Consider the following 15,838-nt stretch of genomic DNA (forward strand, 5'->3'; position numbering starts at 1 on the left):
TTCAAATTCGGTTAATTTTGCAGTGTCACATATTGAGTTTATTTGACATGTAATTTACGACTTTATGTGGTTAGTGTAATAATTGTGATATTAAGATTCCGGAGTTAAAACAAATCGTACACAAAAAACCGAAACGACAGTTCAACTTTCAAGTAAGGTTTTAACATCTACTTGAAAAGTTTAAGATTAGTGGTAACGAGTTGGATGTAATATTTGTAGAATTATCATTGATACAGACCTATACTTTTAAGTAAAGCTTTTGCAAATGCTAAATGAAGGTAAATCTGGTACAAGATCGTATACACTTAGTTTCTTTTTTCCTCATTTCTCGTCTGCCTCATATCTATGGTAAATTCCTTAAGCAGTGAACATGTACCATAATTCGTCCTCAACAGTCAAAAAATTCAAATCTTCTGTTTGGGCAGCAAAATATCATTCAAATTATTGTGTAGATCAATCTAAGTGTACTTTGTTAGCGGCAACTTTTCAATTCTGAAAACTAACGTCATAATGAGCTCTAGAAGTTGCAAATGTCAATCCGTCTCAAATTCAATAAAAAATCGAATGCAGTTCTCGTTTTAAGTGAAGCGTCATTTTATAGCGCATTTTCAAGTTTGTTAATGTTCAAAAAAATTACATATTAGTGCAAATATCTGGTTTAATCAAACTCTAGGTATTATAAACCTCATACAAATAACATTCAAAATTTACAATTAAACATTAATTATTTGTTGAATCATCAAACAAATCAATTTGGTATAAAAATGTGACTTTTGAAAGGTCCATAAATGGATTCTAATGTATTCACGATGCATCCGTCTTGATGAAAATTTATTTTTGTTCATGTCGGATTCATTTGAAAACAATCTTAGATATTGTTAAATTCTGAATGTAATTTGTATAAGTGTAAGTAAAGTTATTGTTGAAGACAAGGTGTTATAACTCAATCTGTGGGTTTAGTATTTTTTGGACATTCAAAATAGTTCCATTTACCAACTTCACAAACACTTTATTCAATTCATTTTCTGTCCATAGACGTCTCAAGGTGTTGGCTTATTTAGCGTATTAAGAAGTTCAAAGGTCTAAAAATTATTGAAGATGAATTTGTTAGAGGGATAACATGATTTCCAATTGCTCAAAATGATTGCAAATATATCTTGAAAACCATAACTTGCTCGAACATGTGCTGGTAAAAAAAACAGTGAACAGCAGCATTTTAATCTAGTGTGATGGCGAACTAAATGTTTGCTCCACATGCTGATACGCTGATTAGTTGAATTGAGCCAGAATCTGGATAACTACAATTTTATTTTCTGGACATTGGTACTCATAATCGTCTAATTACCATAAAGCACCTTTACCACTGCTTGTTAAACTTGGTGAGACTAGTTTCACACTAATATCGTTTAACGTCACCTGTGTTTTTTGATTTTTTTATACTTGATATTCCGTAGTTGCAACGCAAAACTTTCATTGTTTGAAAACATTTCTTAATTTCTTGATAAATTTGTAATTACTGGCTTTTGAACTCACAAAAGTTCATTACAGTTGCATCGCACGGTCAGTGGTTAGTATTCATTTTTACGATGTTGTTAGTCCAATCATTGTGATTTTGCAAATTTGTAACAACTCTAGTAATATATATTTCTTTTTAAGTAATCTTGCATGTTGAAACATATTATTTTGTGTAGCAGTCTAGATAGTGTTTTGTGTCACAAGCTCACAGTTGAAAGGACAATTTAATATCCTTCAAATCGACCATCTTCCAAAAATTGAATTTTAATATTAATTGATGTTTAAGTAAAATACCATCAGTTTCTTTTTTCAAGCGGTTCAAATGTATTTTGTATGAGGTAACAAGACATATTTTGTAATCTCGATTAGTTGGGAGCATTTAAAGTGATTAAAATTTGTTTAAGAATTTCAAGTACTCATCCCAAATTTTTGTGTGACTTTAAAAACTCTATTTATAGCGTACCTTTTTTTTGTACCTCATTGTTGTGCTGTTTCAGAATAAATAGAGTTTCATCCATGTAACTCAAGATGATTTAAACAAAACTAGTCTAAGTGATACTATCTCATACAAATATCACTTATGAACTACCAAACAATGCTGTTGCATCAACAACTCATTATGACATGGAAAAATCCTTTTGACTAAGGATGGATTCCCTCTTTTACTAAAAAAATTTAGGTCAAAAGGTAGAAACTTAAGAATAACTAAATGATGATATAGATAGTTTCATTCACGTGTAAAAGTCGTAATTCCACTATTAAATATTCTTACGCTCGTATCCCCTGAGAACTCTAAGAACAGAATTGTCGTTTTCCTTGATAACTTTAAGAACAGACCTGTTAATGCTTGCAGTATCAAAAAGATCCATTCCAAAAAGTTCTTCTAAAGAATATTCGGTTTTCAAAACTATATTTAGTTTCCTCGAATCATCAACATTGTCAAAGACACCTTTTTTATGAGAAATTGAACCTCTTCCTCTGATTGAAACAATATCACTTGTGAAAAAGTATGATGGCCATTGACTGGATATTATCTGAAAATAATCAGGTGTGTACATTTGCAAATTATCCCAAATGCAAAACCTAGTATAATCATCCTGTTCCATAAATCGGGGCCACCAAGATAATCTTAAATTTGGATTCAATAGATAAAGTCGAGCTATGTCAGCGGCATACATGTCATTAGCAAATTCAGTACAAATTATCAATTTATGTAATTTTGATACCTCAATCGATTTTAAATCTAAAGTTGACGATGATAGAACTAAATTTCTTAATTTTGGTAAATTTGTTTTGATCAATATTTCTTCAAACTTGAGTTTCAGAAAGTGAAATTCTTCCCTAGCAAATGTTTTTTTTTGATAATTTAATGACAACGAGATAATTTCTTTTGTATCGAAAAATTTGTTTAAAGTAAATAACCACTTTCCAGGTTTTGGGTTAATATGTTTATTGTTTTCCTCCCAGAAATCATCTGAAAATCTGAGTTTTCCCCAATAGGTTATATCGAGCTTTTTCAATTTGCAGTTTATCTTCTTCATCTTTTCAATCAATGATGGATTCGTTAAATCAATGAGTGCTCCAAATGCAAGATGTAATTCTTCAAGATTTTTAAATAAATTGATTTTGTTGAATAAATTTATAGATTTAAATACATCATTTTCACAATTTAACTTACATATTGTATTATGAGATGGTTTAAAGTGAAATTTCAAATTTTTGAGATTATTATACATGAAATCAAATGAACCTTGATAATTTTTGTCCAAAAACAAAACATGATCATCAAAATCAGAACGGAGACCTCGGATTTCAAAATCTATATCTTTCATTACATCATAAGAACTGTCTTTATCTTTTAGATCAAGTTGGTTGTTTGATTTAGCAAAGCTGACATAATCTAAATTTCTAAAATATTTCAATATTTTCCCTAAATATGGTCGTACATCTTTCCTCTCTCTAAGTGAAGAATGTATTCCAGTGAATATAGGCTCTTCATCTCCAATACTGAGATGTTGGATTCGCTGATATTTATTTATTTTATTCTTAATAATGTTGTCGAGAAAATTACATATTGAAATCACAGTAAACTTTTTTGTAAAGTCATTCAAGATAACTTTATGAGCTCTCCACCTATTGTCCCATTCGTATTTTGGCTTTTTTGCTTCAGAAAGTGGAAATTTCATTAATTAACCTTTGGAATATAGATGAATATTTTTATATAACTTTTCTTGGCCAATTTTATAAAATTGAGAATGTAATGGCATCAAGGCAATTACCATGTGATGATTTATCTGTTGGAAGATCCATTCCAATACTTCATATGGGAAATACACAAGCCTTTCCATATTTTCAAAACTATTGAACTCATATAATTTGGTAATGTTTCAATAATAACTTTTACTATTTTATTCGTTGGAACTTAACTCGAACCTGTAAAGTAATCCCTACAATAATTTAGGAAATACTAACGTTGTATGTAAAATCCTGTATTTCGTAACAAAGCTCTTGTGTATGCTTCTCCTTGCCTTTCAATTAGCCCCTCACTGGACCAAAATAGGATAATTATTCATTTCAGCAATTGTTTTGTTTTATGAGTATTCATGATGAACCGTACCGCAAAAGTCCAAAACTTTGTAACGGTCCTCTACCATCACAGACCATTTCCAATCATTTGGTATTTCATTGTCGAGTTTTTAAATTCTAATGGCAGTTAGTTGTTTCCAGATATAAAAGCCCAACATCTGGACTTGTAACAAATTAACATCCCTTTTAAAAATGGGGATATCAGCAAATATCTCAAAGCATTATTCCAACTAAATTGATTTCGACGTACTCAGCCGGAAAAGTTTTCCCCGAGCTACTCTGCTGATTTAATACAAATTTTGCGGAGGGAAATAAAAACAAACATGTAGGTACTTGAGCCAGAACATTTAAGTTTTTTAAAAATTCACCACTAAGTCACTGTTAATACTCAATCAGCCTCAACTTATTGTGCTACATCAATACGTTTGAAAAAATTTTACAATACTTATTGAACACTACGTAATAATGCAGTGTTAAGTACCTATCGACATTGTATATTTGAACAATAAAGCATATCTAAACGTTTGAATTAAAAATTTTCTTCTCTTGCGTTGACTTATGATTGTTTGTGAACTTCATTTTTGATTGCTTTATGTCTAATTAGACCTAGTGAGAAAATTTTGTGGGTGTTGAATCTTTTTTTTTACATGAACTAAAGATTTTGTGAAGTTGGGTGAGACGGTTGCAGGGTGAATTAGTAGTTTAATTTGTTGAGAGAATGATCAATTGAACATCATAATATTACTTTTATTTCAATATCATCGCAATTCGGAAATAGTAATATCTGAATTTGTTCCAACTTCATTTCAATTTTACTTCTGGTTGCATTAAGGGGTATTTAGGGGAGTGTTTTAAAAGTTTTATATCACTAAATAATTTCTCGAAAATAGCTGAACCAACAAAATACACTGAGATATGTGCTTTACTACTTAAACAAGTCGGACATTACAAACAATGAGTCTGATTAAAAACTCAACATTTCTTTCAAAAATTCGCTGGATTCAGAGAAAAACAAAATATTACAACGCTCAGACTCAGTTGTATAAATCCCGAAGGAGAAATGTAACAAAAATCAGGAACACTTTGGTCCAATGTCTTGAGATGATTGCTTTCCTGTGGACTTTTGAGGATAAGTACATAATGAAACGATGGTCTTAGTTGGAGAAGAAAAATATGTCAAAATAATTATAACTATTTGTACGATCGTTATATTACACAAAAATTGTGAAACTTCCCGCACATTTTAGTAAATAAAAAAATAAATAAAAAAAGAATTCTAGCTTGGGGGAATAGGGGGGAAGTAGATCTTTATTTTTGTGTGTTAAATATTATTGTTGAACAACTGGTCCGGGATCTTACACAATCTACATAAATTACCCTACTTAATAATCAACAAAATAGATACCGGAGTACTTATTTATTTTTCATTAATTCCTTGCCAATTATAGACTTTAAGGTGTTGCTCGACACGATTTGTTGAAGTTTAAATCAAACTATTCTATCTGATCGCGTCTCTCAATTAGGTAAAATTAATTTTTATTTTTAATAGCAATTGAATGTAAGATGAAGATTAAGATTACGATCATAAAGCTTATGAGAAAAAAAAACAACTTATGTTTTACTTACAAATACACATGCATGATACATATGGAAGTATGTTTTGTCATTCATGAACAAGTGTAGGGCTATTGCTTTCTGATTTCTTCTGTATTTTCGTTTTGAGACAAAAATACTTCTTTGGAAGATAGAGGCGCTAATGATGAATGACAACCCCAAGTGTTTTCAAAGCATTTAAGATCCACTTTTTGAAGAAATGAATTTGGAATCTAAAATTCATCACTTTATCGTCTAAAAAAAAATAAAAAAAAGATGAAACTTGTAAAAAGGATCTAAGGATCTAAAGGAGTAAAAGATTTAAAAATCTACGTAGATCTGTTCTAGGTTCATTTTACTCTAATTTTTCTATTTTCTTTTTGCTAGATTTGAAATTTCTTTTTCAATCAATTTGAGGATAAGTAGTTTGATTTAAATTGCTTAAGATTAATTTAAAACGTTCACTCAAAGAGATACAAAAAGTTTAAGTACTGCTATGATATGATTAACTTTTATTTATATTGTTTATTTATATATTAAATACAATTATTATAATGTTTGTTATTACATATTTAATGACATTTTTTTTTTTTTTTTAATTCCCCACCCCTTATTTTCCGAAATGATGATGATTTATTCGTAGATATAGACCAGCTATATATGAATGATTAAATTGTTTGTGCTGTGTGTTGCTTTATTGAGTTCCTTGATACTCGTCTCTTTTGGATTATTAATCGCTTGATCAATAAATGATCGATGATTGATGAACAATGTAAATGTAACAAAAAAGACTCGAGTCTATGACAAATGTTGCATATATCTTTCTAGACTTTTTGCTTCTTTTTTATTCATTCCCCATTTGATTAATTTAATTTGAATTTCAAACACAGTTTCTATCTAAAAAATTATAATCTAATGATATATTATCTATTATTTCTCTCATATTAATGATGTAATTAAAAGATACTTTTCGTGATTCTTGTTGAAACTCTTGATGTTGTTGTTGTTGTGAGAATGTTGATGATTTATTCGAATTTTTTAAACATGATTTAATAGGTTTTTCAATTCCATTATCAATTTGTTGTAAAGATTGTTTTAATTCTTCTTCATAATATGAATTTGATAAATTTGAAGTTGTTGAACTTTTTCTTGATGATGAATTTAAACTATAGTTTGATGTAATTGTTGAATCTGAATCTAATGAAGACACCGATATTTCATCATCGTCTTTGCTGATGATATTGTTACTTAATTGATTTAATTTTTCATTTGTTATAGTATGATTATCGTTCTCTTCATCTTCAAATGCTTCTTCGTCGTCCTCGAATATTACATCGTTTCTTAAACTTTTATTATTCCTTTTCTCATTACATGATATACTAGATATATTAGAATATTCATTTTCAATTTTTGGACCATATAACCAAGTAATATCAGAATTTTTATCCCAATTTATAATTAAAGGATTTAAAACTTTTAAATTCTTATAATTTTGATAAATTCTTCTCCAACATATATTTTGTAATCTTTTATGATAAAAATAATTATTTAATTTATAATCTGGATTTGAATTCAAATATTTTATAAAATTTATTAAATTTTGATTGTTTTTTAAATAATGATTTTTTTCATTTATTTGTAAGTTAGTGAAATTTATTTGATTTATATGGTCTGTGGAAGTGGTTGTTGATGTTGATGTTGTCGAGGGTACATATTCTAAATAGTCTATATTACGATCAAATTTAGTATATAAATAAGTATTTGACAATTTTGAATTTAGTATGGTATCATCTGTAAAATAAAACATTTTAATTATATTTCAAAAGGTGAATGATTATATAGTTTTTGATAATGTCTTTTGTTTTGATGTGTTCTTCTATTGTGTGTGTTTTGTTTGACTTTTCCTTTCTTCTTAATGAGCTTTTAATCTATGGTTGATGGTATAAAATGGAGGAAATAATATAAATGGTAATTTATGTTTAAATATATAAATTCAAAAAGTTAGAGCCATTTCCTATTTATTTATTTATTTATTTTATCTAAGTTTAATGTACAGTACAGTTATAAAATGTTACACAAATTTAATTAATAAAATAAAAAAAAAAAAAAAAAAAATAAAAAATGAGGAAAAAATAAAAAAAAAAAAAAAAAATAAATTGGACAAAAATTAGAACCATCTAATATATGTAAATGTAACTAATCATCAAATCTATTGTTACAATTACTATTGGTTTTATTTTTTTGATTTTTTAAATGTATCATTACTTCTATAATATTTCGTATCGTTATGAGTTTAAGGATAACACATCTTTCTCTTTGTTTTATTATTTATTTTATATATCACCTTAGATTTGTATACTACTACCTCCTCGTCAATATGTAGATCATATTGTAACTTCATATTATACAAGCCAATTTTATATCATCCTCGTTTCTATCTGTTTGTTCATGTTACTTATGTTAGTAATCGATACGGGTGTATGGATATATGACAACAGCTACATTGCATTTTTAATTTTTTTGTTTTTTAGTCTCTCTCTCGTTATTAATCTACTAATAATGGAAAAGTGATAAAAAGTAACATCATTCAATATATTAGTTCGTAAAGCAATCAATTTTGTTATCTATGTACTAATTTTCTACTACCAATTTTTTTATCATCCTTTGTGCTATCGTAGTGATTGTCTTGAAAAGATCTGATCTTATCGTATACACCCAGAAAGCGCTATGACTAGAAAAAAAGAAACGAAATCAGTACATCATGCCTTGCTCTTGTTGTAAAGTACTCTACTTACTCTTGGAATTGATGACACATTTTATTTGCAATCAAGACTATACTATTTTGTAATCAAATATAGTAAGAATAAGGTCTAAGAAATGATTGCAATAGTGGAGTTGATTTATTATTGAAATCTGAAATCTGAAATTTGAAATCTTAGATCTCAGCTCATTTTTGTGCAATTCTTTTTTTTTTTTTTATTTAATTTTTTTTTTTTTTTGGTCTAATCTTGATTAGGTTAAGTTTCAACATATTTATTTACGGACTATAATAAATTCTAGCCAGTCAACAATCAGTTCATTTGGGCTTTAAATGTAATTTTATTCCGTCCACTCGTATTGGGTATCTCTTCTTAAATATTTTGAAAATTAGCTGACGTTATTCATCAACCGGGATTCACTCTCCCCCTTTTCGTGCTTTGATCCCACAATTCCATTAATTAATACACACTTTTCAAGACATTATTTTTTTTCTTCGCAATTACAGAAATATTTGTGTCTCTTATTGTGTATAAAATTCTAATATTCAACTTAAAACTTTAATATTATAACCTTTATCTTGATAAGGAATTTTTTTTTCTATCTGTCTTAGGGATTTCGCATACTGGTATCTATTGTAGGAGGTTCATACTTCCATACTCCATACTTTTTTTTTTTTTTTTCAAAACTAATTGTTTATTAAATCAGTAGTCTAGCTTGCTAAACAGTAAAGAAATAAACTTAATTTAAAGAGGATTTTTAACTTTTAGGCGAAGAAACAAAATCATATCGAGTCTATCTCACTGAACAAAATTTGGTGGAAAAACTAATGTTACACCTACAAAAACTGTAATACTCACAAGTTTTTTCGGCGTTGTAAAGACAAGAGCATTTTACTCTTGCAAGGAATCAAATTGTTCCTTCTCCGAAAACAGTTAAAACGTTATATACCATTCGTTTCACAATCAACTTTAGTGGATGTAGAAAAAAAAAACAATAAAAAAAAAAATTAATTAATCCGATACATGTAGCTTGTCTTAAAGTTTAAATTTTTAGTACAAGTGGAGAACTTTCTTAATTTGTTAAATTCATTAAATTACAAATTTAATTCATGCAAGTATAACCTCTATAATAAAAAGATATTCAAGTGGTTGCAATAACCAAGCTTTAAATAATCATTAACTTGGCAAGTTAATTTGATAAAAATCAAAACTGTTTCATTAGGCTTAAAGAAATTTAGGTCATGTTTAATTTCGCATAAAAAATTTACCGCCTGATTAATATTTTTTTTAGCTTTGAAATTTTGCGAACGATCTCAAACATCAATACACATACTTGTAGAAGGTCAATACTAGTGAAAAAAAATATGGGGTTACTATACTAAGTTCAAATGTTGTAAATTGTTGTTTCACTGTTTATAATTTACAACATGTTCTATTTAGTTAATCACTGGTTATGTAACCAACAAAAAATTTCAATAAGAATTATACAATTTTACTTCCCCACTTTAATTGAAATTCAACGTGGATCTATTATTATCGATTTCACATCATAATCATGCGAGCAAGTAAATTGATGATTTATTCAATAACTTCAAAGTGGCGTTTTATGGTCAGTTTTCTTTTCTTTTTTTTTCTGCTTTTATTTAACTGTTGTGTTTGATGTTGATTATAATAGATAATTCGTAAAGAAGTAATAATAATTAATAATTGAAACTGTTACACAAAATTTTTTGTGAATGTGGAAGTGAGCCAATATCAAGATTGTATATTGATTATTAACTTATAATCAATTCTGAAATCTTCGAGTGGATATAAGAACAGTTAAGCAGTAAATCTAGGTTTTTCACAGATCTAGATCAAAATGAAGGAAAAGTCTATGGTTTGATCATGATTGGTTTCAAATTTCATTTGTATAAACACTTACGTTCATGTCTACAGAAAAGATTCATTTGAGCATACACAAGCTGGAACTTTATTTGAGAATTTACCCATCTTTGTGCTCTTCGTTTTCAATTAATTCTTTTGCATATAAAGCTTTATTGTTTAAATATTTTTCCGAAGTTTAAAAAAAAAAAGTACTTAATCAATTACTATCTAAAAGTACAAAAAGAGAAAAGTAATAAATTTTGATTAAACGGCAAAATTCAAAATTAATTTTATATTAAACTATTGTATTTAAATTGTTACTCATAACCGTTTATTTTGAATTAAACTTTAAAGATGATATGATGATTTTATAACGCTTAAAAGGCGTATGTCGAAAGTTTATTATAAAGAACTCTTCTAATCTAGACTCATAATAGACTAATTTTTATATATGGTTTTTTTTACTAAAACTTGTAAATAAATCTTGAAACCAAATCTTTTTGTGGGGTATTGTGCATTCTGAAATTTATCTTATCTTACAATTTGAAACAAGCTGATCTAATCAATTTCGTTTCCTTTATCAATGACCGTTATTAAAAAAGTAAAACCTAGCCGTTTACTCGTCGTATACGATCATACTTAACACGAGCTTTCTCTTCAATTATTGGTGTTTGTATGATAGCTAATCATAAGTCAAGCTGCCACATATTTTATAAAATTTTAAAAAAATAAATTAATAATATAGTTTTGTCCAAACATGAAAAGTCTAAAGAATTTTATATCCAATCAGATTCTTCTTTACGCAAAACTTTCATGACCGATTTGCAAACCCAATCTTCATCAAGGAGATCTAATTCCCAAAGTTCTTCCAATGGATACGCGTTTTTTAATATTATATGTAATTTTTTAGGTGTTTTACTCTCGCCCAGTTTACCTTGTTGGTGAGAAACCAACTCTTCTTTTTCAATCAAAATTTCGGTGCTTTTGAAAAAGTATAGTGGCCATTGGCAAGATATTATTTGAAAATAATCTGGTGTATACATTAGTATATTATCAGGATTAACATATTTGCCATGGTCATAAACTGTTGTAAATTGTGGCCACCAAGATAATTTTAAACTTGGATTAATAAAATATAGTTTGGCAATTTCAGTTGCAAGATTATCATTAGCAACACCAGTACTTATTGTTAGTTTATGTAATTTTGATACATCAATCAATTTCATGTCCAAATAATGTGAAGATAAATATAAGTTTCTCAATTTTAATAAGTTTGCATTTTCTAGTATTCCCAGAATTCAAAATTTTCAAACTTGTATACATCTTTCTAAATTACTTCACTATAATGGTCTAATGTTAATGAATGAATTTCTTTTGTATTAAAAAACTTATCCAAGGTTAACAACCATTTCCTTGGTTTTGCTTTAATGTGTAGTTCACGTTCGTTCCAAATATCGCTCAAATATTTGTGTTTACCCCAAAATAATATTTGAAGTTTCTTTAACTTGCAATTAATCTTATGCAATTTTTTAAGCAATAGTGGATCCATTAAATCAATAAGATCGATAAACGTAAGTTTTAATTCTTCAAGTTTTTTGAACATATTGATTTTATTAAATACATCAATACATTTACCTAGGTCACGATCATCATGATGATATCTTTTCAAGAAGTGACAACATCCTCCAAAGTTATAATTGAAAATTCTAAGGTTATCATAGAAGAAATCATATGATAGTGGGTTTTTCAGATCGTAAAACAAAACTCGATAAAAAAACTCGTGATGTATTTTAGGTCTTTGAAAAGTTATAACATCCAATGCGTCTTTAGGAGATCGATAAATATTTGGTTCGAGTTGGTTGTTTACTGCAGCAAAACTAATATAATCTATATTTTTGAAATATGTAACAATCTTTTTCAATAATGCTGATGCTGCTGTTTTATGGTCAAATGATGATTTTTTTATGAAACTCAAAAAATCATTAGTTTCAATACTAAGATGTTTAACTTTTTGAAATCTATCAATTTTATTCTCGATCAGGCTTGAATAAAAGTTATAAGATTGAATAACGGTGAATTTTTTTGTGAAATCATTTACAACGTTCTTATGCATTCTCCAATTAGTGCAAATTGTATATTTTGGCTCATTTGCTCCAGAAGAGGTGTTTTTAATTTTATAGTATTTAAAATATATATGGATGAACTTATATAATTTTTTTTGACCAATGTCACAAAATTTGGAATGTAATGGTATTAAGTTTAATACCTGGTGATGATTTATTTGCTGAAAAATCATTTCTAACACTTCTGTTGGGAAATATACTATCTTTTCCATGGTTTAAAAAACTTTGAATCGTTTGATAATGATGAGTTACTTTGAAATTTTATTTAACAATTTTATTCTACAATTTTTACAATTTTTTGTTTAAATTTGGATTTGTAAAATTACTTTATAGAATTAGGAAACATCAACTTTCAAGATTTGCAAAATGAATTGGCTGCAAAATATTTTTAAAAAACTGCTACCAATTTGTTTGTTAATCTCAATGGAACTATAGCCATACTCAATGCCTCACCAGCACACTAAATATATCTAAGAATAATACACATATGTATAATCCGCTTTCACCTCCTCAAGAGCAGTAATTGGCTGCATTTTTTCAGGGTTGTTTCTATAGAATGTTTTATTTAAAAATTGAGAGAATTTTAGGAAGAAGTTTTCGACCTAAATTCGACTCCAAATTTTTAAAATTCAATTTAAATTTCTTACTTAGAAATGTTCCAGTTTTGTCTTTGAAAAGAGAACGGTTTGATCCCTATATAACTCATTTGAAGGAAGGACTAGAGTATTGATATGTTACTCGGTTCATTAGAATCGTCTCAAAGTTATTGTGAGTATAATTATTGTGGTTTTGAATTGCCATATCATGAGTTGGCACATTGTCGCAAAATATTTTTTTGATTAGTAAACAAAATTTTGTGACATAAATTCAAAAGTATGTGGAATACATATCATCTATTTTTCACTTTGCTATAAAAAAGCCATAGTTTTAAATCATTGTATATAGAAAGATATAAACCAAATTTTACATTCCTCATTAGGTTTAAAAAATGGCACCGACTAATTCCGCTTTTCAAAATAATGACATAAAGAATTCATCGAGTAATACAAATTTGGCAAGTTATGGAGCATCTCCAAATTTCAGACTGCCCACACCATCTTATTCAAGTCCGAAACATAAAAGTAGTAATCCATTATTGATTAACAAGAGTAATAGTAATTCACAATCTAATTTAGACTCAACTATACGTCCTTCAATGCAAAGTTATAATTCAACTGATTCTTCAAGTTCAAATGCTCAAAGTTATGATGATCATATATCTCAAATAAAGCAAAACACAAATAAAAATGTTGATTTGAAAACAATTGGTAAACATTTGGTAAGTCCTGAAGATAGTCTAAAACAACAAGGTGGGGATATAACTCGTAGATTATATCATCAAATGGAAAATGTTGATGATCATCACCATCATAATAATGGAGAAATTAGTATACGAGATCCAAAAAGAAGAGCAAGAAGTTCATCATTTTCAACATATTTAGAAGAAGCAAGAAGAGGTTCAACAGCAAGTGATATAAATGTTCCAGGTGGATTTAGAAGAGAATTTTTAATACAAAAATCTATAAAGAAAAATGAGGAACCTCCAAATTTTTTATCAAGAAATTTTATGGAATTTTTAAGTATGTATGGACATTTTGCTGGAGAAGATTTTAATGATGAAGATGATGAAGAAAAAAATGATAATGATAATGATGGAGATGAAGATGACACAAATCAAAATTATGAAGATGTATTTGATGAAGAATCAAGTTTATTACCAAATGAACGAAGGTATTTACCAAAACAGTTACCAAGATTAAAGATTCCACCAAAGGGGACCGCATCTGTGGCGAAAACTTACTTTTTACTATTTAAAGCATTAGTTGGATCAGGAGTATTATTTTTACCAAGAGCTTTTTATAATGGTGGATTAGCATTTTCAATGATAACTTTAAGTGCATTTGGATTATTAACTTTTTTCAGTTATATTGTATTAATTCAATCCAAAAGAGTTTTAAAAGTAAGTTCATTTGGTGAATTGGGTTATAAAACTTATGGGAATACTTTAAAATATTGTATACTAGTTTCAATTATGTTAAGTCAAATTGGATTTGTTGCTACTTATATTTTATTCACTGCTGAGAATATGATAGCTTTTATTGATGGATTTTTATCAACAAGACCAGAATGGTTAAATAGAGCAAATGCAGTTTTAGTTCAATGTGTATTATTAATACCTTTAACTTTAATAAGAAATTTAACTAAACTTTCAGTTGTATCATTAATTTCCTCAGGATTCATTGTGATTGGGTTATTAATAATATTTTATTTTTCAGGTTTAAAAATTTATTATGATGGATTAGGACCAAATATCGCAAATTTTAATTCAAGTAGTTGGACTTTATTAGTTGGAATAAGTGTTATTAGTTTTGAAGCCATTGGATTGATATTACCAATTGAAGCTTCAATGGCTCAACCTGAAAAATTTACAATGGTGTTACTGGTAAGTATGTTTACTATAACTGCTATTTTTGTAACTATTGGAACTATAGGTTATACTGCTTTTGGTGATAAAGTTAAATCAATTATTATATTAAATTTACCACATGGTAACCTTGCAGTTCAATCTATTCTTGTATTATATTCAATTGCAGTATTTTTATCAGCTCCATTACAATTATTCCCAGCTGTTAAAATTGGAGAATCAATAATTTTTAGACATAAGGGGAAAAATGGAAGTGGTAAACTTTATCATTCTGGTAAACATAATCCTCAAGTCAAATGGTTGAAAAATGCTTTTAGAGCTGTTTGTGTTGTTATTATCAGTGTTATTGCATACATGAATGCTGATAATATTGATAAATTCGCGTATGTATTAAAAATTTTGGTTTCACCAGAACAATTTCCCTTTTTATAAGCAAGATGGTAATGATATCACACTATGATAAGTTTTATCTGTTTCTTGTGACACTAAGGAGAAACTTTAAAACATCAATTACTAACTAATAATTCTAGCTCATTAAATGGTAACCTTTCATGTATTCCTTTAATATATGTTTATGCTCCCATGATACATTATAGAAGTTGTTGTAATTTAAATGATGGTAATTTAAGCGATAAAGATAAACGTAAAAGATATTGGTTTGGAAAATTGGATTGTTTTGTAGCTATATTTGGTGTTATTGCAACTATCTATAATACTTATCAAACTTTATATTATAATTGAAGCAGAAACCTTATTAAAGCTGCAATCTTATATGATAATCAATTACATTTAGGAATTATATTTATTTTGCATTGATCGAATGTTGAATTTGTACTCAAGAATCGGTTAAATTTATGTACATTTAGACAAATAGAGAAAATAGACAAAAATAGACGAAAACGATAAGGGAGATATGCTTTGCTTTAATAACT

General features: G+C 27.8%; 4 protein-coding genes across 4 annotated transcripts; 1 reads left to right on the forward strand and 3 right to left on the reverse strand. All coding sequences in view use genetic code 12, as the record gives it.

Annotated features, from left to right (window-relative positions):
* Window positions 1–2,273: 2,273 nt before the first annotated feature.
* KGF55_004269 (uncharacterized protein) lies at window positions 2,274–3,701 on the reverse strand (the record flags this gene model as incomplete). Its single annotated transcript, XM_051759154.1, has 1 exon — window positions 2,274–3,701. One exon carries the CDS (start codon window positions 3,699–3,701, stop codon window positions 2,274–2,276), a length of 1,428 nt encoding a protein of 475 aa, XP_051613060.1.
* Window positions 3,702–6,574: 2,873 nt separating this feature from the next.
* Window positions 6,575–7,501, reverse strand: KGF55_004270 (uncharacterized protein; the record flags this gene model as incomplete). Its single annotated transcript, XM_051759155.1, has 1 exon — window positions 6,575–7,501. One exon carries the CDS (start codon window positions 7,499–7,501, stop codon window positions 6,575–6,577), a length of 927 nt encoding a protein of 308 aa, XP_051613061.1.
* Window positions 7,502–11,095: 3,594 nt separating this feature from the next.
* Window positions 11,096–12,654, reverse strand: KGF55_004271 (uncharacterized protein; the record flags this gene model as incomplete). Its single annotated transcript, XM_051759156.1, has 2 exons — window positions 11,096–11,576; window positions 11,723–12,654. The coding sequence occupies 2 exons, from the start codon at window positions 12,652–12,654 to the stop codon at window positions 11,096–11,098; spliced, it is 1,413 nt and encodes a 470-aa protein (XP_051613062.1).
* A 776-nt stretch (window positions 12,655–13,430) lies between these two features.
* KGF55_004272 (uncharacterized protein) lies at window positions 13,431–15,647 on the forward strand (the record flags this gene model as incomplete). The annotated part of the gene is made up of 2 exons (XM_051759157.1): window positions 13,431–15,289; window positions 15,437–15,647. The coding sequence occupies 2 exons, from the start codon at window positions 13,431–13,433 to the stop codon at window positions 15,645–15,647; spliced, it is 2,070 nt and encodes a 689-aa protein (XP_051613063.1).
* Between the last annotated feature and the right edge of the window lie 191 nt (window positions 15,648–15,838).

This window comes from Candida pseudojiufengensis (assembly GCF_024610245.1).
Source record: "Candida pseudojiufengensis strain CBS 10847 chromosome Unknown scaffold15, whole genome shotgun sequence".
Taxonomy (NCBI): Eukaryota; Fungi; Ascomycota; class Pichiomycetes; order Serinales; family Debaryomycetaceae; genus Lodderomyces; species Lodderomyces pseudojiufengensis.